This window comes from Salvelinus fontinalis, chromosome 34, assembly GCF_029448725.1.
Source record: "Salvelinus fontinalis isolate EN_2023a chromosome 34, ASM2944872v1, whole genome shotgun sequence".
NCBI lineage: Eukaryota > Metazoa > Chordata > Actinopteri > Salmoniformes > Salmonidae > Salvelinus > Salvelinus fontinalis.
The window spans coordinates 27,330,424-27,354,120 of NC_074698.1; the positions used below are offsets into that span (position 1 = coordinate 27,330,424).

General features: G+C 44.5%; 1 protein-coding gene across 2 annotated transcripts in view; it reads left to right on the top strand.

Moving 5' to 3' along the window:
- Window positions 1-3,557: 3,557 nt before the first annotated feature.
- Window positions 3,558-23,697, top strand: part of LOC129833652 (histone lysine acetyltransferase CREBBP-like) — a gene marked incomplete in the record, with an annotated part of 27,301 nt that continues 7,161 nt past the window's right edge. Inside the window, 18 exon segments of one of the 2 annotated variants that reach the window (XM_055898364.1) lie at window positions 3,558-3,760; window positions 4,066-4,183; window positions 5,321-5,507; window positions 5,779-5,835; window positions 6,756-6,982; window positions 10,106-10,306; window positions 10,525-10,797; window positions 11,179-11,385; window positions 11,623-11,818; window positions 12,860-12,978; window positions 13,875-14,114; window positions 18,768-18,856; window positions 19,929-20,039; window positions 20,455-20,511; window positions 21,219-21,296; window positions 21,384-21,451; window positions 21,620-21,770; window positions 22,126-22,272. In XM_055898364.1, coding sequence (XP_055754339.1) covers window positions 3,573-3,760; window positions 4,066-4,183; window positions 5,321-5,507; window positions 5,779-5,835; window positions 6,756-6,982; window positions 10,106-10,306; window positions 10,525-10,797; window positions 11,179-11,385; window positions 11,623-11,818; window positions 12,860-12,978; window positions 13,875-14,114; window positions 18,768-18,856; window positions 19,929-20,039; window positions 20,455-20,511; window positions 21,219-21,296; window positions 21,384-21,451; window positions 21,620-21,770; window positions 22,126-22,272 — 2,714 coding nt within the window. 2 annotated transcript variants of the gene reach the window in all.

Below are 23,697 nucleotides of genomic sequence, written 5' to 3' on the forward strand. Positions count from 1 at the left end.
CATGTTAGCCTGGCCACTTTGTTCCCTTCTGTCCGTCTCCTACTGTTTAAACAGCATGTTAGCCTGGCCACTTTGTTCCCTTCTGTCCGTCTCCTACTGTTTAAACAGCATGTTAGCCTGGCCACTTTGTTCCCTTCTGTCTGTCTCCAACTGTTTAAACAGCATGTTAGCCTGGCCACTTTGTTCCCTTCTGTCCGTCTCCTACTGTTTAAACAGCATGTTAGCCTGGCCACTTTGTTCCCTTCTGTCCGTCTCCTACTGTTTAAACAGCATGTTAGCCTGGCCACTTTGTTCCCTTCTGTCCGTCTCCTACTGTTTAAACAGCATGTTAGCCTGGCCACTTTGTTCCCTTCTGTCCGTCTCCTACTGTTTAAACAGCATGTTAGCCTGGCCACTTTGTTCAAATGTTGAAATCAAGTGGCCTACCTTATTTCTCAGAATGAGAGAAATTTGCTAATTCCTTGTGTTTTATGCTTATTGCAATTTTATGAAACAGACTAGACAGCTAGTATAATAGACTGACTAAAGTGTTGCTAACGGTACGTGGTACCTCAATGCCGCGCGCGTCAAACTGAGCATTCATTTTCCTGAATCGGTGTAGATTGATACTCTTTAGTAGTGTTTGCTCTGCAAGCAATTTGAGTAGATGAGACATAAAAAGGATATTGTTAGAAATGTAACTTCTCTATTATTCTCTGGTGTAAATGGGAAGGTGCACATGGGAGCGAAAACAAACCAGACCAAAAATACAACACGAGAACAAGCGGACATAAATGCTCATAAAAACAAAAAAGAACAAAACCTTCATCCTTGCGATACAGGCATTTTGAATATCGCGCAAACAACATCATATCAAATTTATTTCATATACCGCCCAGCCATAAGAAGGGCCTTGGTCAGGGCGGTGAACCCAAGCTCCAGAGTTCCTCTGTGGAGATGGGAGAGCCTTCTAGAATAACAACCATTTCTGCAGCATTCCACCAATCAGGTCGTTATAGTTGTGGCCAGACGGAAGCTACTCCTCAGTAAAAGGCACATGCCAGCCCTCCTCAGTACAAGGCACCTAAAGGAGACTCAGGATTCTCTGGTCTGATGAAACCAAGATTGAACTCTTTGGCCTGAATGCCAAGTGTCACCTCTTGAGGAAACCAGGCACCGCTCATCACTTGGACAATACCATCCCTACAATGAAGCATGGTGGTGGTGGTGGCAGCATCATGCTGTGCGGATGTTTTTCCAGCGGTAGGGACTAGGAGACTGGTCAGAATGGATGGAAAGATGAACAGCGCAAAGTACAGAGATCCTTGATGAAAACGTGCTCCAGATCGCTGAGGACCTCACACTGGGGCAATGATTTGCCTTCCAACAGGACAACGACCCTAAGCACACAGCCAAGACAATGCAGAAGTGACTTCAGGACAAGTCTCAATGTCCTTGAGTGGCCCAGCCACAAAAAGTGAAGGTCTGAATACTTTGATGAACAGCGATATGGATGAAAATTCCATCAAATTAAAGCTGAGAGCGTGCACTCTAACCTCAGTCAAATGTGCCAGAGTACAGAGGCGAAACAATGTGTCACTGTCCCAATACTTTTGGAGCTCACTGTATATTCTATTTAAATAGTAGCTTTCATGATGAAGAAAAATATCTGCACAAAAGCAGCTGTTTTCGGCTTAGTTCTAGTGAAACACATCAATTCTGGTCTTCATTTTAAAAGTTTGAACGTTTTGATCTGGCTCTTTTTAGCCTTAGCGGTTCTACTCTACCATTGAAATCGTGATGTAGAGGTGCCTTTTACGTCATCTCAAAGGAAAGGGTTTGGTATGAAATCCACTCCCTTGTAGATGTGCTGGGTGGTACCACCTCGAGGCTTACTATAAAAGCAGGTGACAGCGCGCTTTATTTGGCAATGGTCTTGGTAAGTGGAGCCAATCAATATATTTTATTTGACTCGTCCTTGACTAGACCACTTTTCAAAAGGCAGTAAGGCACATTTCCGCATATGACCAAATGAAACGTTTTTGCTTACTGTTTCATACACATCTACATGATTAACCAAGAAAAAATATACATGTGGGCTATGAAGATTATACGTTTATATTCATAGCTACATCCATTGTAACAAGAAATAGATGACAATGGTCATGTCAACTCATAGTTTTTTCGCTGATTGGTGGCACAGTGCACTAAAACAGTTGGCTCATATTTCAATGGTTGTGAGTTCTAATCCTACATGTGGCAGATATATTTATAAATTCATTATTTACAATATTCATCATGTGCCCACACACTTCTAGTTCTGAAAAGTGATAGCCTACCTGTGAGACTGGTTGGCCTGGTAGTAGTTGTAGGCTTTTATACACTACCCAAGACCAACCTGGGAGTTAATTTGATCATTGGGAAAAATAGTTACTGCAGTGCTGATTTGAATTGAGCCCCATATCTTAATTTTGAAGGTGATGATTGCACTTTTCCCAACACAATACTGCACAATACTCAAATATTGTTTTACGCCCTGTGGGAAATTGGAATTTACTCCGCACGCGCCGATAGATGTCAGGAACTCACCACCTTACCACTGAGTTAACAGTGCAGATAGATGTCAGGAACTCACCACCTTACCACTGAGTTAACAGTGCAGATAGATGTCAGTAACTCACCACCTTACCACTGAGTTAACAGTGCAGATAGATGTCAGTAACTCACCACCTTACCACTGAGTTAACAGTGCAGATAGATGTCAGGAACTCACCACCTTACCACTGAGTTAACAGTGCAGATAGATGTCAGTAACTCACCACCTTACCACTGAGTTAACAGTGCAGATAGATGTCAGGAACTCACCACCTTACCACTGAGTTAACAGTGCAGATAGATGTCAGGAACTCACCACCTTACCACTGAGTTAACAGTGCAGATAGATGTCAGGAACTCACCACCTTACCACTGAGTTAACAGTGCAGATAGATGTCAGGAACTCACCACCTTACCACTGAGTTAACAGTGCAGATAGATGTCAGTAACTCACCACCTTACCACTGAGTTAACAGTGCAGATAGATGTCAGTAACTCACCACCTTACCACTGAGTTAACAGTGCAGATAGATGTCAGTAACTCACCACCTTACCACTGAGGTAAGTGCAGATAGATGTCAGGAACTCACCACCTTACCACTGAGTTAACGGTGCAGATAGATGTCAGGAACTCACCACCTTACCACTGAGTTAACGGTGCAGATGTCACCACCTTACCACTGAGGTAACTGTGCAGAGCCATATTTGCTCACAATGCACACATTGTTATCAGAGTGCCATTTGTATTATGGTAAGTATACCTCAGTGATAACGTGTTGGGATCAGGTACAACTATGTTTACCCAGCCCCAAAATGAATATTTATGAGCAATTCCCCACCACTTCTCACCTGAATGCGTTGTTGGAATATATGAAAGGGTTGGGCAAAGGCTGAAATTGGGGTTAAATCCCTGTAACTACAATGCCACTCTTTCTACTCAGTTACTTGACACATCATTACACAAGATATTCTCTCATAGTTACCTTGTTGTTACTGTTATGATTACATGTTTTCTAAGTGGTCTTGCTCCCCTCTCTCCGTCCTCCAGTCAGTTGATGCCAGACGGGTTGGGCATGGGGGGCATGGGCAACCTGCCGGGCGCCAACCCTCTCTCTGCCTCGGGGGTGAGGAAGACGTGGCACGAGCACGTCACTCAGGACCTACGCACCCACCTGGTGCACAAACTGTAAGTACCACCAAGATGCTTGCATTCTCTTCCTTCAATGTTTTTTCTCAATGACCATGAATCTATCAGGGTTTAATAGGTGGACAACCCACATGGTTTTGCCACCAGAGGGCTACGGGTATAGGAGTTGATTTGGGACTGGCCCACTGTGTTCACTTACCTCGCCCGTTCAGATCAGTGTTCTGAAAGGAAAAGCAATTTTCTGATTGAGGTTGCCGCTACTCCAACTCACTCTTTAATTCTCCCTTTATGCTGTCCCTCTTTCCCTCCACCATCCCTTCCTTCTTCTCCCTGTCCTCCTCCAGAGTACAAGCCATATTCCCCACCCCAGACCCCGCAGCACTGAAGGATCGGCGGATGGAGAACCTGGTGGCGTACGCTAGGAAGGTGGAAGGGGACATGTACCAGTCTGCCAACAGCAGGGTAATGAACTTCAGTGGAGGCTGCCGAGGGGAGGACGACTCATAATGGCTGGAACCGAGCGAATGGAATGGCATCAAACACAATGAAGCTGTGTGTTTGATGTATTTGATACCATTCCGCTCCAGCCATTACCAAGAGCCCTTCCTCCCCCAATTAAGGTGCCACCAACCTCCTGTGATGAACTCGCTAACATAGACTTCATCCCAATCTCCACCCTTCTCCTTTAGTGTGCACTTTTAAGTAGCTGATATAACATTCAATAAAGTAAACAAAATATATACTGAACAAAAATATAAACGCAACATGCAACAATTTCAGCTATTTTACTGAGTTACAGTTCAAATCAGGAAATCGATTAATTGAAATAAATAAATTAGGCCCTCATCTATGGATTTCAAGTGACTGGGCAGGGGATCAGACATGGGTGGGCCTGGCATAGGACATAGGCCCACCCATTATCCCACCTATTGGGGAACTAGGCCCAACCAATCAGATTGAGTTTTTCCCCCCAAAAGGGCTTTATTACAGACAGAAATACTCATCAGTTTCATCAGCTGTCCGGGTGGCTGGTCTCAGATGATCCCGCAGGTGACGAAGCCGGATGTGGAGGTCCTGGGCTGGCGTGGTTACATGTGGTCTCTGGTTGTGAGGGAGGTTGGACGTACTGTCAAATTCTCTAAAATGACGGAGGAGGCTTATGGTAGAGAAATTAATTTTCACTTCTCTGGCAACAGCTCTGGTGGACATTCCTGCAGTCAGCATGCCAATTGTACCCTCCCTCAAAACCTGAGACGTCTTTGGCATTGTGTTGTGTGACAAAACTGCACATTTTAGTGACCTTTTATTGTCCCCAGCACAAGGTGTACCTGTGTAATTATCATGCTGTTTAATCAGCTTCTTGATATGGCACACCTGTCACGTGGATGGATTATCTTGGCAATGGAGCAATGCTCACCAACATGGATGTAAACCCATTTGTTTGCAAAATTTGAGGAAAATAAGCTTTTTGTGCATATGGAATATTTCGGGGATCTTTCATTTCAGCTCATGAAACATGGGACCGACACTTTACATGTTGGCATTTAAATTTTTGTTCAGTGTGCGTTATTTCTAATCTCGTGTTGTCAATTTCTGCAGGACGAGTATTACCACTTCCTGGCGGAGAAGATCTATAAGATCCAGAAGGAGTTGGAGGAGAAGAGGCGCTCGCGGCTCCAGAAGCAGCCTGGCCCCATGGCAGTGGGGGGCCCAGGGGCCCAGCAGCAGCCTGGCATGCCCCCTCAGCCGAACTCCATGGGTCCTGGCCAGTCCCCACGGCCAGCCAGTGAGTACCCTGGACCTCTGGAGACCCCTCTATTGAAGGAGGGAGCAACATAATCACTTATGTTTATTATCATCCTATTACCATGTGTGGGGCCAACCATTATTTTTATCAGTCATGCATTGACTGTGGAAATTTGACTTAAGTGAAAGTTAGCATTTGGGCCTATAACAGGAGGATATGTTTGGTTAAAGTAGGTGTAGCTGTAGTTAGCTAATTTGGAAGCTTTTTGGTGTATGACATGTTGACCACCTCTCATCCTCCTCTCTTTCAGATGGATCTATGCCCAACGTGCCAAATCAGATCATGCCCCGCATGCAGGTGCCTCAAGGTACCAGTCCTTCTCCTACACTTCAACACTTGTTTCTCATCCTCCTTTCATCCAGACAGTCAACTGCTCAGTGACTGTCAACCCCCCTGGTGGCCAGTTGATTATATACTATAATCACTAACGTAGTAAAGGGTAAATACTCCCAAAACGCAAATAGTGTAAATGTTATTTTCAGAAACTGTTTCTCCGTAAATGTTTATTTACATAATTAGCACCAGTGTTTCCCCTGTATTCATTAAAAAAGCTAAAAGAATGAAACCAATAAAATAAACAATGCATTTTGGAGTACTTTTGGAATGGCTGAATTACTGACCGGGCATGAGGGGCATTTGCCCAGGGCCCCGATTTTTTGCATTAGAACACAGAATTAGCCATGGCCAACTGAATAGAATTGCAAGAAATTAGCTTTCACACTGCAACATTTTCTGTCAGCTCCATGACAAAATGTGTAGATTTGCTGAAAAAATTGCTTTACAATTGTACATTTTTCTTTTGGCTCCATGTAGCCACTTTTTGATCCAGAAAAAACCTTGCTTATTGCTAATAAAACACCTGCCTGATAATATGGAATGGTGCCATGTATATAATTTTAACAATATGCTTTTGGGCTCATCATGGTGTCTGCACAATTTTGGAGTAGAATGTATTTTAAAGTCACTGTAAATGACATTAGTCATTCTACAGAAAATATCCTGGGGGGGCATCCCCCACCCCTTTGACTTTTTCCACCGTGGCAAGACAAATTATAGTGGAAACACTAACAGGAAATTAACAAGTTTGTGAAAGTTATGATTTAGCGCCTAACTGACTCAGTGGCTCCTTCACCTGCTCATCAGAGCATAGGATTATTAATTACAACATCTCAGTGTATTGTAGACAACCCTAATCCTGTGTGTGTGTGCTTCTCCTCTCCCACATAGGAATCAATCAGTTCAACCCCATGGCGATGCAGAACGTGCAGATGTCCCAGGCGCCCATGCAGATGTCCCAGGCGCCCATGCAGATGTCCCAGGCGCCCATGCAGATGTCCCAGGCGCCCATGCAGATGTCCCAGGCGCCCATGCAGATGTCCCAGGCGCCCATGGGGGCCCGCGCCGCGTCGCCCATGAACCACTCGCAGCAGATGAACATGAGCTCTATCCCGGCGGTGAGACCTCCATGCTCCCTCTATGCCCCAGTTAACTCTTTCCTTCCTTCTGGATCTCCTCTCCCTTTCTCCTCTTCTGTCACATCCTCTTCCCGTCTTGCTCCCTCTCTCACTTCCTCTCCCCGTCTTGCTCCCTCTCTCTCTCTCATGACCCTGTTTTACCTCTTGTCCTTCTCCACTCGTGTCTATAGAAAGTCTACACCTCCTTGAGGGTTTTAAACGGGGATTAAATTAGATTTTATTTCTACACAAACTACTCCACTGTTACGCACGCCTCTGAGAAGAGGGAACGCAACTCCCTGCTACAACTCAACTCTCTGAAGTGCAAGAGGTATGGACTGTAGGTGCGAGCAAGGATGACACAAAAGCAGAATTACCGTTTACTAGGATTTATTTTCTTACACGGTAATATGGGGAAAAGGGGCTGGACGGAACCAAAGCAAAGAAAGTAAATATCAAAGTTCCCCCTCTCCTATCTAACCTGCCTACCCACTTAACTTACCTAACTTAGCCCTAACCAAAATACAGGAGGTGGTCCGCCCAGGTCTTACCTAGTGTGCCTAGACAGTAAATATACTACGGGTATATGTATGCCCGCGGGCCTCTTGCCTAAGCACTCCCAAAGTGCCTTCTCCTTCCCCCCTGGGAACAAATGAAACAGAGTAATTATTAACGATTTCACAAACACTCACAAACACAGGACATAGCAAAACTGCTACCAACAACAACAGTACATACCACACTTTCTGATACACAACCAACACTATATCACAATCTAATTTTTCTCTCTCTCAATCTCCAAATCTCTACTCCTTATCTCATCTCTCTCCTCTCTCTCTCTCTGAGCAGAACACTGGCTTTTATCTTCAGGTGGCAATGTTAATTAGTCAGCTGCTTCTTGATGAGGGGGCGGGGTCAGCTCCAATCACCAATTAGCCTGGGGTCGACCAATCAGCCGGTTGGGGAGTACTTCAGGAAGCCATCTCCTGAAACACACACACTAAAATACAAAACAGAACACAGAAACTGGGGAACGTAACATCCACATTTTCAAAGTGAAAAAGTTATCAAAAATAGCTGAAAAGTAAAACTGTGGCGGGTTGTCCTCTTAACGTTTTACCTGGGCTTTGGTCCTTTTTATATTTATTTTGATCCTGACAAACTCCCCCTTCCCTGCCGGTGACAAGTATACCCGTAACATGATGCTGCCCCCACAATACTTTAAAATGGAGAGGGTTTCACTCTTGGATTTGACCCAACCCTGTAGTTTTTAATTTAGGCCAAAAAGTGTTGTCTTGCAATATTATTTACAGAATGGATGATTAGGGATGGATTTAACACAGGCTTCTTCTCACTTTGTCATACAGGCCAGTAATATGGAGTGAATCCAATGTTATTGATGCCTTTGTGCTTTCAAGTATTGTGGTGTCAGCATACTTTTATGGGTAATGCTTATTATCAGCGGTGACTGGGGAGGTTGTTGGGATCAAAATAAATATGGAAGGAGCAAAGACCAGTTAAAAAGTTACATAACTCACCTCAATCCTCTGAACCCTGGGATAGGGTTTTGTTTTGCTGCTGGACAAGTACACACAACTTCATGCTAAAGACCCACCAATGGCTTTCCAAGATGCTTTGTGAGTGGTGTAGTCTGTCCTGACTTGAATCTGCTTTAAAAAATGATCTGCGACAAGGTTTGAGTATTGCTGTCCGTGTTGTAGCTTAGACCTTACTTGACATTATGAGGTTTTTGTGTTGTGCCTCCATCGGTTGAGACACAACACGGCCTTGAATACAGGGTGAGTGTCATTTCAATCATGTAAAAATTATTCATAGAATGGACCTATCCCTTCAGACCACTGCAATTTAGCTGGAACAACATAAAAATGTAAATGTAATTGACATTTTAACATCTTATTACTACCACAAAGATTGCGGCCGGTCCACCCACTGTCGAATGTCAACTGAAATGGTCATGTCTATTCTATTATCTGTATTTCTATCATTTCAGTAGGTTTCCTATGGAAGATTGACAAGAATACTTTAAAACAACATATTCCCATTCAAGTCAACATTCTCTGATGTGTGGACCTCCAACTGTCTTTGTGGTACCATTTTTGAAATTTCAATTTCAATTTGATTACCATTTTGTACATTTATCAGCGAAAACAAGACAACCACCCTGTATTCAAGAGCATGTTTCAACCGATGGCAGGCACAACACAAAAACCTCAGATAATGTCAAATAGGGTCTCAGCTACATGCGAATATGAGAAAAGAAATTCTGAGTTTAAGTGTTGTTAGGTAATTGACGTTTTAATGTTTAAGAAAATATATTATAAACACTTAAAAAAAAAATATATAAATAGTTTGATAAGCTTATTATCATCACTCTGAACCCTATCTTTTCCAGTGATGAAGACATGGATGTCTCGTCAAATCAAATATTTAGCAAGTGTTATTGCTGGTGTTGTGAAATGCTTGTGTGGTGGGCTATGCAAAATAGGTGAACTTTGAGCAACTTGAGCAAATATGTATGGAAGGTTTTATTCAAATGAAAAGGGGTGTTGTCAAAATAAATCAATTGAAATAAATGTACCCTGTAGCCTCCTTGTTTCTACTGGGAAAGTGGTTGAGCATTGTATATGTCTTAAATGAGTTGGGTTGGATTTTTACTGTTTATGGTTCTGTACTGTTTAATGTTTATCTACTTCTGGTTGTTGATGCCTCTGCCTTCTGGTTTTTAGTCAGCACACTGTTAGTTTATTACGCCTCAGGCCTTTCATAAGGAGTATTGTCTTGGTGGCGTGTGTGTTATTGTATCCCATTCAGACCTTGGTTTAAATACTTTTCTACATCTTTAAAAAACTTAGAGCATTTCCTTTAGCCCGCCTGGAGTAACAGGTGGGTGGGGTTTGCACTTTTGTGACTTTTCTATTGGTTCCATTTCACCCGGAAATCTCAATTAAGCACGGCTGAAGTTGAAAAAATAATTAATTTTAAATAGTATTTGAACCCAGTTCTGATCTCATTTAGATGCGTAGTTATTCTTGGCAAGGTCTCAATGCAAGATAGAGGTTTCCTCTGTATAACGTGTCTGTGTTTTTCTTCTCCTTTCCCTAGATGGGCATGTCCCCATCCAGGATGCCCCAGGTGCAAGGCATGATGGGACAGCACGCCAACAGCATGGTGGGACAGACAGCCAATCAGAGCCAGTTCATGCCCCAGAGCCAGTTCTCTCCCAACACCGCCCCTGGCGGGGGAATGATTATGAACAACCTGGGCTCCCTCGGCCAGCCGCAAGCACAGGCAGCTGTCACTCAGGTGAGGAGGGAGACACTCACACAGATGGGGCTTGTGATCTGTTGCATTGATAATCTCTGCTGTTGGTTTGATCATATTTGAAGGAGCTGCATTGTATGTGTTCTTGGTTGTCAATATAAGTGTCGTGTTAGAATATGTACGTGTCTGAGTGGGTAGGTTTGTAACAGTGTGAATATGTAATAGTAGATGGAGCTCTAACTGTAACTTCTGTATCCCAGCCCCCCCTGCCCCGCGCCACCCCTCCACCCAACGCCTCGGCTAACCTGCAGCAGCTCCAGCACCCCCACTCCCACCCACCCCCCCAGGCTCAGCCATCACCGTCCTCCACCCCCACTCACATCCCCAGCGGCGGCCTCCCTGCCCGGCCCCCCTCGACCCTGGGCATGCAGTCCCCTGCTGCCCCCTCCCAGCCGCTCACGCCCCTGCAGCATCAGCAGCCGGGGACCCCCAGCCAGACGCAGCCCAGCTCAGTGCAGCCCCCCAGCACGCCGGTAAAATACCTGCTTAGGATTAACAACACTCTTGTAGGGAGTTGTACCTGGTGAACTGACGAGGAGAACTCATGGCTAGTTATATTCTTTCACTAGGGCCCAGAGTATTTCCTGCTTAGGTCATATAGTCAGGAAATAAATGGATGCTCTTTTTAAAGCAGCCTTTGTTACTCTTTTTAAAGCTGCACCCATGCAGCTTTTCCACAGTTAAAAAGGTCTATTGAAGGAACAGCATGCTTGGAGTGATACTAAAACTTTATTAACAATATGGTGTTTCTTTCACATGCCAGCTCTTAATGACTTGTTGTTGTGCCAGTCAACAGTTATAGCCAGCACCCAGCCTTTGCTTTGAAGGGTTATTCTCAAATTTTCCCCCTCTAGCTGTCCCAGGCGCCAGCCAGTATAGATAACCGCATGCCCACCCCAGGCTCGGTGGCAGAGGTCCACTCCCAACAGGCCCCACCAGACATGGCCCAAACGGAGCACAAAGCCGAGCACAAAGACGAGGATGACGAGGAGGAGGAGGAGGACGACGAGGAGGACGACTGTGGCTCGGGGAAAAAGCAGCCCAGCGACTTCAAAATGGAGGTGAGGACTTAAACTTGTAGTCCTAGAATCAACATTGACTACAAGACACTTGACCAACCAGAGCTTTCTATTTATATGTACATTATGAATGCAAGTGCTCTTGGATGAAAATATTACAATTCATATGAACTCATCTTGTTTATCTGGTACAGTGGCCACGTTGCCCTCCATCTTTCAAAACGTAGTGTCCTACAGATTTGTCTAAGTGCACCCTCTAAATGTAGCTGTGCCCCATAGCAGGACGAAGACACAAAAGACACCAAACCCCTCATGGTCAAGGAGGAGGAGCCAGACGGGGCGGAGCCTAAGCAGGAGCCAATGGAGACAAAGGAGGAGAAGAAGCCGGAGATTAAGAAGGAACCCAAAGAGGAGGAGGAGGGCGGGGTCAACGGCACGGCAGCGTCCTCCTCCCCCACTCAGAACCGCAAAAAAAGTGAGGACCTGGTTTTGTGTAAAACTAGCCGGGGCCAGGAGTTTATCCAATGACTAGTAGTTTTTCCCCAGCTGGTCCTATCTTATTGCAGCTCTTTCCTCAGTTTTGTCAGTCGTCACCTTTACCCTGTTTATTAGGATCCCCATTAGCTACTGCACATGCAGCATCTACTCTTCCTGAGGTCCACATGAACCGTACAAATACATGACAAGTACAGAACAGAACAAGAACAGAAGATATTAAAATAAAAAAAATAAAAAAAGTTTCATATTAGAAAGATGCCAAAAGACAACACAAATACTATTTAAACACTATAGTCTTATGTCCAGTTAAATGAGATCTTTAGAGGAGGTGTTGTGATTCAATATGTTCTGTTTTTAAAGCTAAGAGAGTAACCTCTGGCGGCAGAGCATTCCACTATGAGACGGCTCTATGCATAACTGAGCGACGCATTCAATCTGTTTTTGGTTTGGGTGCTGTGAAGAAACCCATAGTGGTGTGTCTGGGGTGGTATGTCTGTTTTGTAGTGTATGCAATAGATTATACAAGTGGTTAGGCATTTTCAACACGTTTTTTAAAAAGACTAGAAGATAAATAGTACATTTCTCCTCAACCATGAAAGACTATCATGCATATTGTTGATATTTGTTCTGTGTATGCTGCTCTGAGCCAGCTGCAACTTTGCCAGGTCTTTCTTTGCTGCACTTGACCGTATTACCGGACAGTTATCAAGATGAGATGAGACCAGAGCCTGAACAACTAGAACAGTTGACCTTTGTGTCAAAAACACAGAGCATCTTTTTACAAGACACCTCTCTCCCCATCTTCACAACAACTCTGTCAATATGACTTGACCATGATAACTGACCCTGTGAAGACACTGAAGAGTTCTGAATGTCAGATAGAAATAGAATAAATAGAGCCTTCACGATGTCCCTTTTCCACATGACAGATCATACTTTTTGTTCTTCATGATAGATTTCTATGATGTTGTACATGATTCTTTTGAATAGAGCCCTGACCGCTCTGTCCTCCCTGCAGTCTTTAAGCCAGAGGAGCTGCGCCAGGCCCTGATGCCCACACTAGAGGCCCTCTACAGACAGGACCCAGAGTCTCTGCCCTTCAGACAGCCTGTCGACCCCATGCTGCTGGGCATCCCCGTGAGTACACACAGACTCATGTACACACACTTAGATAGTCGTACACCCTGAGAGTCTCTCTCTTGATTGGTTATGCCTAGTCATGTATTGATATGAAAACAAATGACAAATTAACTAGTTTCTCAATTCTATACAGATTTCATAGATATAGCCGAGGCTCAATAAGGATTAAGAATCTTTCTCATAACCATGTCCATATCATTCTGGTCAGAGCTATCAGTGAAGCTCTCACATTATCAGTGAAGCTCTCACATTATCAGTGAAGCTCTCACATTATCAGTGAAGCTCTCACATTATCAGTGAAGCTCTCACATTATCAGTGAAGCTCTCACATTATCAGTGAAGCTCTCACATTATCAGTGAAGCTCTCACATTATCAGTGAAGCTCTCACATTATCAGTGAAGCTCTCACATTATCAGTGAAGCTCTCACATTATCAGTGAAGCTCTCACATTATCAGTGAAGCTCTCACATTATCAGTGAAGCTCTCACATTATCAGTGAAGCTCTCACATTATCAGTGAAGCTCTCACATTATCAGTGAAGCTCTCACATTATCAGTGAAGCTCTCACATTATCAGTGAAGCTCTCTCTGACAATACCAGTGAAGCTCTCACATTATCAGTGAAGCTCTCTCTGACAATACCAGTGAAGCTCTCTCTGACAATACCAGTGAAGCTCTCTCTGACAATACCAGTGAAGCTCTCTCTGACAATACCAGTGAAGCTCTCACAGCCACATTTCATTGATTGTACTGAAGCTTGATAGTGAATGATAAAGCAGTCTCATAACCATGTTCATGTCATTTTTGTAAGACACATTGCAACGCTGATTCCTGTGACTGTACTGTCAGTATCACTTAACTCTCTTCTAACCATTCCCCTCCTCCCCCTTCAGGACTACTTTGACATAGTGAAGAAACCTATGGACCTGTCCACTATAAAGCGTAAGTTGGACACAGGTCAGTACCAGGAACCCTGGCAGTACGTGGAAGACATCTGGGTCATGTTCAACAACGCCTGGATCTACAACCGCAAGACGTCCCGCGTCTACAAGTACTGCTCCAAGCTGGCCGAGGTGTTTGAGCTGGAGATAGACCCCGTCATGGTCAGCCTGGGCTACTGCTGCGGCAGGAAGGTGAGATGATGGGAGGGAAGGAGGATAGATCGAGGGATGTTAGTGGAGGAAAGAGAAGGAGTAGAGCGGGAGGTTAGTGGTGTTTGAGCTGGAGATAGACCCTGTCATGGTCAGCCTGGGCTACTGCTGCGGCAGGAAGGTGAGACTGAGTGAGTGGAGGAAGAGTAATGGAGGGAAGGTGGAAGGGAGACTACAAGTTTTTTGATCTGGAGAAACTCTCAGCTCTAACTGTAGGTTATCGTTAGGGCCAGGAGAAACTCTCAGCTCTAATTGTAGGTTATCGTTAGGACCAGGAGAAACTCTCAGCTCTAACTGTAGGTTATCGTGAGGGCCAGGAGAAACTCTCAGCTCTAACTGTAGGTTATTGTTAGGACCAGGAGAAACTCTCAGCTCTAACTGTAGGTTATCGTGAGGGCCAGGAGAAACTCTCAGCTCTAACTGTAGGTTATCGTGAGGGCCAGGAGAAACTCTCAGCTCTAACTGTAGGTTATCGTGAGGGCCAGGAGAAACTCTCAGCTCTAACTGTAGTTTATCGTGAGGGCCAGGAGAAACTCTCAGCTCTAACTGTAGGTTATCGTTAGGACCAGGAGAAACTCTCAGCTCTAACTGTAGGTTATTGTGAGGGCCAGGAGAAACTCTCAGCTCTAACTGTAGATTATCGTGAGGGCCAGGAGAAACTCTCAGCTCTAACTGTAGTTTATCGTGAGGGCCAGGAGAAACTCTCAGCTCTAATTGTAGATTATCGTGAGGGCCAGGAGTTAACCTAATTAGGAATAATTTGTATCCCTTGATATATGGGCCTGTTAGCCAGGTTTGGGCTGTAGACGGCCTCAAGGTGGGAAACCATGGCACATTGCTGCTGATGACCTACAGTGCATTCGGAAAGTTTTCAGACCCCTTTTTCTACATTTTGTTACGTTACAGCCTTATTCTAAAATTGATTAAATAAATACAAATCCTTATCAATCTAAACACAACACCCTATAATTATAAAGCAAACTGTTTTTTTTAATAAATGTTTGCAAATGTATAAATAAAATAAACTAAAGTACCTTATTTACATAAGTATCCAAACCCTTGTCTATGAGACTTGAAATTGAGCTCAGGTGCATCCTGTTTCCATTGATCATTCTTGATGTTTCTACAACTTGATTAGAGTTCACCTGTGGAAAATTAAATAAATTGGACATGATTTGAAAAGGAAAACACCTGTCTATATAAGGTCCCACAGTTGACAGTGCATGTCAGAGCAAAAACCAAGCCATGCGGTTGAAGGAATTGTCCGTAGAGCTCTGAGACAGGATTGTGTCGAGACACAGATCTGGGGAAGGGTACCAAAAAAATTCAGTGGCCTCCATCATTCTTAAATGGAAGAAGTTTGGAACCACCAAGACTCTTCCTAGAACTGGCCGCTAGGCCAAACTAAGCAATCGGGGAAGAAGGGCCTTTGTCAGGGAGGTGACCAAGAACCCGATGGTCACTCTGACAGAGCTCCAGAGTTCCTCTGTGTAGATGGGAGAATCAATCAATTTTTTTGTAAAAAATAAATACATTTGGGCAGAAGAAAGCCCTTCTTACATCACCTGCGGTCACAAAGTGCTGTACAGAAACCCAGCCTAAAACCCCAAACAGCAAGCAATGCAGGTGTAGAAGCACGGTGGCTAGGAAAAACTCCCTAGGAAGAAACCTAGAGAGGAACCAGGCTATGAGGGGTGGCCAGTCCTCTTCTGGCTGTGCCGGGTGGAGAATATAACAGAACATGGCCAAGATGTTCAAATGTTCATAGATGACCAGCAGGGTCAAATAATAATAATCACAGTGGTTGTAGAGGGTGCAACAGGTCAGCACCTCAGGAGTAAATGTCAGTTGGCTTTTCATAGCTGATCATTCAGAGTATCTCTACCACTCCTGCTGTCTCTAGAGAGTTGAAAACAGCAGGTCTGGGACAGGTAGCACTTCCGGTGAACAGATCAGGGTTCCATAGCCGCAGGCAGCACAGTTAGCACAGTTGAAACTGGAGCAGCAGCAAGGAGTCATCAGGCCAGGTAGTCCTGAGGCATGGTCCTAGGGCTCAGAGAGGAGAAATACTCCAGATATAACAGACTGACCCTAGCCCCCTGACACAGCCTCCAGGATTTATGCTGCAATAGTCTGAGACAGGAGGGGTTTGGAGACGATGTGGCCCCGTCCGACGATACCCCCGGACAGAACCTTCCAGAAGGGCAACAATCTCTGCAGCACTCCACCAATCAGGCCTTTATGGTAGAGTGGCTAGATGGAAGCCACTCCTCAGTAAAAGGCACATGACAGCACGCTCGGAGTTGGCCAAAAGGCCTCCCAGACCATGAGAAGCAAGATTCTTTGGTCTGATGAAACCAAGATTGAACTCTTTGGCCTGAATGCCAAGCGTCACATCTGGACAAAACCTGGCACCATCCCTACGGTGAAGCATGTTGGTGGCAGCATCATGCTGTTGGGATGTTTTTCAGCGGCAGAGAGTGGGAGACTAGTCAGGAACGAGGCAAAGATGTACGGAGCGAAGTACAGAGATATCCTTGATGAAAACCTGCTCCAGAGCGCTCAGGACCTCAGACTGGGGTGAAGGTTCACCTTCCAACAGGACAACGACCCTAAGCACACAGCCAAGACAACGCAGGAGTGGCTTCAGGACAAGCCTCTGAATGTCCTTGAGTGGCCCAGCCAGAGCCCGGATTTCAACCCAATTGAACATATCTGCAGAGACCTGAAAATAGCTGTGCAGCAACGCACCCCATCCAACCTGACAGAGCTTGAGAGGATTTGCAGAGAAGAATGAGAGAAACTCGCAAATATAGGTGTGCCAAGCTTGTAGCGTCACCTAAGAAGACTGAAGGCTGTAATCGCTGCCAGAGGTGCTTCAACAAAGCACTGAGTTCTGAATAATTTTGTAAATGTGATATTTTTTGCAAGAATGTCTGAACCTGTTTTTGCTTTGTCGTTATGGGGTAGTTTGTGTAGATTGAGGGGGGAAAAACAATTTAAACAATTTTAGAATAAGACTGTAACGTAACAAAGTGGAAAAAGTCAAGGGGTCTGAATATTTTACGAACGCACTGTACTGTCATTTAAGGGGATACCAATGCTCTGCAATTCTAATCAAGTTTTACTGGTCACATACACATATTTAGCGGATGTTATTGTGGGTGTAGCGAAATGCTTGTGTTCCTAGCTCCAACAATGCAGTAATATCTAACAATACACACAATCTAAAAGTAAAATAATGGAATTAAGAAATATATGAATATTAGGTAGAACAATGTCGGAGTGGCATTGACTAAAATACAGTGGAGTAGAATACAGTATATACATATGAGAGGAGAAAAGCAGTATGTAATCATTATTTGAACTTAATTAAAGTGACTAGTGTTCCATTTTTTAAGTGTCCAGTGATTCCAAGTCTATGTATATAGGGCAGCAGCCTCTTAGGTGCAGGGTTGCGTAACCGGGTGGAAGTCGGTTAGTGATGGCTATTTAACAGTCTGAAATTACACGACATGACAAACATCCCTAACTAACCCCTCCAGACATGCATAACCATGCGCTGCTGTGTTTACTGTGTGACAGACAGCCACCTGTATGACTCCATGGCTAGATGGTCCTTACAAAGATTGGAACACTTGACTTAACATGATGAGCCTTTTGACTTCCTGTGGTACTTGTGACACTGAGGCTGCTTCCCAAATGGGACTCTATTCCCTATGTAGCGCACTATGCCCAATGGGCCCTGGTAAAAAACAAATAGTGTACTACATAGGGAACAGAGTGCCCTTTGGGATGTAAGCCTGAGGCTATACGTACCAGTGAAAGGGGAACTTTCAGAGGAACACTAGGTTTTAATTTGGGAGAATCTGTGGACAGGACTGACCTGGCTGAATGCTAGACATTGTAGAAGTGGATGGGAGAATCTGTGGACAGGACTGACCTGGCTGAATGCTAGACAGTGTAGAGGTGGATGGGAGAATCTGTGGACAGGACTGACCTGGCTGAATGCTAGACAGTGTAGAAGTGGATGGGAGAATCTGTGGACAGGACTGACCTGGCTGAATGCTAGACAGTGTAGAGGTGGATGGAAGAATCTGTGGACAGGACTGACCTGGCTGAATGCTAGACAGTGTAGAGGTGGATGGGAGAATCTGTGGATAGGACTGACCTGGCTGAATGCTAGACAGTGTAGAAGTGAATGGGAGAATCTGTGGACAGGACTGACCTGGCTGAATGCTAGACAGTGTAGAAGTGAATGGGAGAATCTGTGGACAGGACTGACCTGGCTGAATGCTAGACAGTGTAGAAGTGAATGGGAGAATCTGTGGATAGGACTGACCTGGCTGAATGCTAGACAGTGTAGAAGTGAATGGGAGAATCTGTGGACAGGACTGACCTGGCTGAATGCTAGACAGTGTAGAAGTGAATGGGAGAATCTGTGGACAGGACTGACCTGGCTGAATGCTAGACAGTGTAGAGGTGGATGGGAGAATCTGTGGACAGGACTGACCTGGCTGAATGCTAGACAGTGTAGAAGTGGATGGGAGAATCTGTGGACAGGACTGACCTGGCTGAATGCTAGACAGTGTAGAAGTGGATTCACGAACCCTTTCTCTCTGTGTTCCTCCACAGTTTGAGTTCTCACCCCAGACCCTCTGCTGCTATGGCAAACAGCTGTGCACCATCTCCAGAGACGGAACCTACTTCAGCTACCAGAACAGGTAAGTCCACACTCCGGGGGGGGGTTGTAAGTAGGCAGGGCAGATGCTACTGTGAAGGAGAGGGGAGAGAGAGAAGGGGAATAGGATTGTGCTCTCACTGTATATTGTAATGTTAGTTCAGGTACATGAAAAACAATGAATAATTATGATGAGAGTATTCTAAGATGTTATTTTACCAGAGGGATGGTGCATACTAGATACTGGAAGTGTTACATGTTGTTAAAAGGAGTGTAGCCTACATCGACAGGATCTTAGGTTAACTTCAAGCCCGATGTGCTGCAATATCAGCACCACTGCTCCCCCTGCTGTTCACATTGTTATTGCACTTCAGTAGCCCCAAATACCATTCCGATGCATTGCAGTTGCATGTAGTGGAGTTACTCTGACCTCAACGCAGTGAAGCTCGTTGGGGTTAACTACTCTATCCCTTCTGGAAGCACGTTGATGCATTTTACACTGTAGTTATTTACCCACATTTTAAAAAGTAATCTCAACAAAAATTGTTATGAAAAGTTCCCAAGACAAGCAGAGGTGATCCATATGTCTGTGGTGTGTTCTGAGTGCGTCCCTCTCTCCCCTACATCACCAGGGCTGGCATTCACTCCAACAGTCTCCCAACTGACATGATCATATCAATCATATCATATGCCTGCGCGTTACTAAAGCTTTATGCAGAGAAGTAGTGGAACTTAGTAGTTCAGCCAAGTGGTTATACTTAGTAGTAGGGATATTCAAATGTACTAATGATTTACTTTGCTTATATTAACATTCATGTTCCTCCCATCAACATGGTTAGCGTTGCTGTGTCATTTCAGTATGCTTGTATGAGAAGATGTGTGAATGACTGTCATGACCATTTCCATGGTGACTAACCTGAGTTCTACCTTCACTCTGCCCTGTTTGCTTGTCTCTGTCCTCTTGTCTCTGTCCTCTGCCTTTCTGTCCTCTTGTCTCTGTCCTCTGCCTGTGTTATGCTTTGCCATTCTGACAACCATTTCCGCCACCCATTCTGCCACCTGTGTGCCGGCTTGCCAACTTTCCCTGTGCTTCTGCTACTGTGTGCTCGCTCTAGCTCACCCAAATATGGCCTTATTGCCGACAGGTATCACTTCTGTGAGAAGTGCTTCAACGAGATCCAGGGCAATAACGTCACCCTGGGAGACGACCCGGCACAGCCACAGACGTAAGTTCGTGGTGGAATCTGTGGTAACGTTTTCATGTCAGTACATTGGACAACCACTGGGAAACAATGCTCTGTTTGATTTGGATTAGTTCTGTAGTTTTTATTTACTACCACATTCTGGAGCGAATCCTAACTTTCACTTAACTTGAATTTTCATCAATACATGACTAAGTGAACATTTAGTTAGTGGAAGTAACCGCCCTTAAGTCTCCACTGATTCCGTCTTTCCCTAGTGGATATCCTTAGTCCATGATTATAAATACTGGTCCAGAAGTGGTAGGCTTAGCTAATTATAGTCAAAGCTTATGAAAAAAGGGAATCTGTGTACAATTGAGTGGGCCGCGTGTTGGGGGCGCTGGCTGTAGAGTATCAGAACTTATTCTAACTGGTCATCCGTTGTCTCTCCGTCCTCCAGTATGATATCTAAAGACCAGTTTGAAAAGAAGAAAAACGACATGTTGGATCCAGAACCGTGAGTATTGGTGTACCTTAACGTCTCAAACTGTTTACGTTTGATGGGGTTTTAGCCCTTTTCATTCTGCTTTAAAGCTTCTAAATCTGTTGGCGTTGATCCGTCATGTACAGTATGCATCACAGTACCGGCTTTATTTGGACCATTTAAAAACACTAATCAGCCACACAAGTGGGTACACTGCATTTAAAATACCGGAGGATGAAAGTATTGTCCTGAGCTGAGAGATCTGTCAAACAAAGAAATTAAAATGAATAACCATTGATGGTGAATAGTGTATGGGCCTTGTCTCTTGCACCTGTCCCTCGCTTTTTCCATTCGATCACGGAGCATGAGATGACCGCCCCAAGTACATGGTGGCTGGTGGCTGCAAAAGTGTTTTGAATTAGGTGAAAATTCTAAATGATATTTTATGTAACTAGATTCATTACTATCAGTCACGGACATTTACCACTACATTTTTAAAGGGTGTATACCAAGGTTCGGGGTCAATTCCATTTTAATGAATTGAAGTCACTTCCTGAATTGACCCCAACTCTTGTACGTCCAGTTATCCAACGCATTAGTATTTTGTCTCACGCCCATATGTCAGTCAACTGTTGTATCTATTGCCCACTCTGGAGTATCTGGGAACAATAAAGTCTCTTCTTGGAGACCGAGGTGTTGGTCTATCTGCTCTGACCAGCCTCCTCTCTCTCCTTACACAGGTTTGTTGAATGTAAAGACTGTGGACGGAAGATGCACCAGATCTGTGTGCTGCATTATGATGTCATCTGGCCATCGGGGTAAGCATCATGAACCCTGAACAGACAGACGGCCCCATGTGTCTTCTGATCACTGTTTCTGACTGTCTATTTGACACTTCCACTCAGCTTCATTTGCGACATCTGTCTGAAGAAGTCCGGCAAGACGAGGAAAGAGAACAAGTTCGCGGCCAAAAGTAAGCTTGAGAGTGTGTTGAATAATTGGCGATCCGAGTGGATCCACCATTGTAGACGTGAGATGGAAGTTATTTCAGTAAATCGTGATGAGGATGTGAGTCTTGATATGACCTGCATCTGTATAACCTGTAGGACAACTAAAGTATTTGATGGTATCTGTCTCGCAGGGCTACAGACGACGAGGTTGGGCATGTACATCGAGGACCGGGTGAATAAGTACTTGAAGAGGCAGAACCACCCTGAGGCCGGGGAGGTGTTTGTACGGGTGGTGGCTAGCTCCGACAAAAATGTTGAGATCAAACCTGGCATGAAATCTAGGTAAGGAGGGACTGCAGCTGGTCCAACAGTGAAATGGCCCCTTGTCCAATAAACTGGTTTAAAAAGTATTGATATGTTGAGAAAGATGTTCATTGAGGATTATTCTAATAAAGTTCTATTCCAAGAGTTGCTCCAATATGTTTCTCATCTTCAGTTTGCTCCTTTGTTCATGCACCTTGGTTGGAAAGCGATGGCGCGGTAGTGTTCTTGATAGTGCTGAGGAGATTCTGTGGCAGAAGGCGTCTACACCGTTAATGATGAGTGATGTTCCATGTGGTTGTGGATGTGGAGATTTCAAGCACTATATAAATGTTTAATTCACTAATTAATTGATTAACTGTGTTTGTCTCCCCAGGTTTGTGGACTCGGGTGAAATGCAGGAGACCTTCCCTTACAGAACCAAAGCACTTTTTGCGTTTGAGGAGATTGACGGTGTGGACGTGTGTTTCTTCGGTATGCACGTCCAGGAGTACGGTTCCGAGTGTGCCTTCCCCAACACCAGGTAAACACTTTATAATGTAGTAATAACACAACATAATACACTTCTTAAAATACACTTAACAGTAATACACTCGTTCCCAACACTTCAGAACGAGGATGATGATAATATAAACTCAGCAAAAAAAGAAACGTCCTCTCACTGTCAACTGCGTTTATTTTCAGCAAACTTAACGTGTGTAAATATTTGTATGAACATAACAAGATTCAACAACTGAGACATAAACTGAACAAGTTCCACAGACATGTGACTAACAGAAATGGAATAATGTGTCCCTGAACAAAGGGGGGGGGTCAAAAGTAACAGTCAGTATCTGGTGTGGCCACCAGCTGCATTAAGTACTGCAGTGCATCTCCTCCTCATGGACTGCACCAGATTTGCCAGTTCTTGCTGTGAGATGTTACCCCACTTTTCCACCAAGGCACCTGCAAGTTCCCGGACATTTCTGGGGGGAATGGCCCTAGCCCTCACCCTCCGATCCAACAGGTCCCAGACGTGCTCAATGGGATTGAGATCCGGGCTGTTCGCTGTCCATGGCAGAACACTGACATTCCTGTCTTGCAGGAAATCAGCAGTATGGCTGGTGGCATTGTCATGCTGGAGGGTCATGTCAGGATGAGCCTGCAGGAAGGGTATCACATGAGGGAGGAGGATGTCTTCCCTGTAACGCAGAGAGTTTGCCTGCAATGACAACAAGCTCAGTCTGATGGTGCTGTGACACACCGCCCCAGACCATGACGGACCCTCCACCTCCAAATCGATCCTGCTCCAGAGTACAGGCCTCAGTGTAACGCTCATTCCTTCGACGATAAACGCAAATCCGACCATCACCCCTGGTGAAACAAAAACGCGAATCGTCAGTGAAGAGCGCTTTTTGCCAGTCCTGTCTGGTCCAGCGACTGTGGGTTTGTGCCCATAGGCGACGACGTGGAAACATGGAAAACAGTGTTTAAACCCTTTACAATAAAGATGTGTAAAGTTATTTGTATTTTTACTAATTATCTTTAAAAGACAGAGTCCTGATAACGGGACATTTATTTTTTGCTGAGTTTATGTAGTATTATTTTAAAGAGTAGTGTAAGGCACTCTTCTGAACAGTATAGTTGTTAGTGTTAAACATCTGGTTAAACGGGTTAGCTATAGTTGTCAGTGTAACACACCTGGTTAACCAGGTTAGCTATAGCTTTCAGTGTAACACACCTAGTTAACCAGGTTAGCTATAGTTGTAAGTAACACACCTGGTTAACCAGGTTAGCTATAGCTGTCAGTGTAACACACCTAGTTAACCAGGTTAGCTATACTTGTCAGTGTAAAACACCTAGTTAACCAGGTTAGCTATACTTGTCAGTGTAAAACACCTAGTTAACCAGGTTAGCTATACTTGTCAGTGTAACACACCTAGTTAACCAGGTTAGCTATACTTGTCAG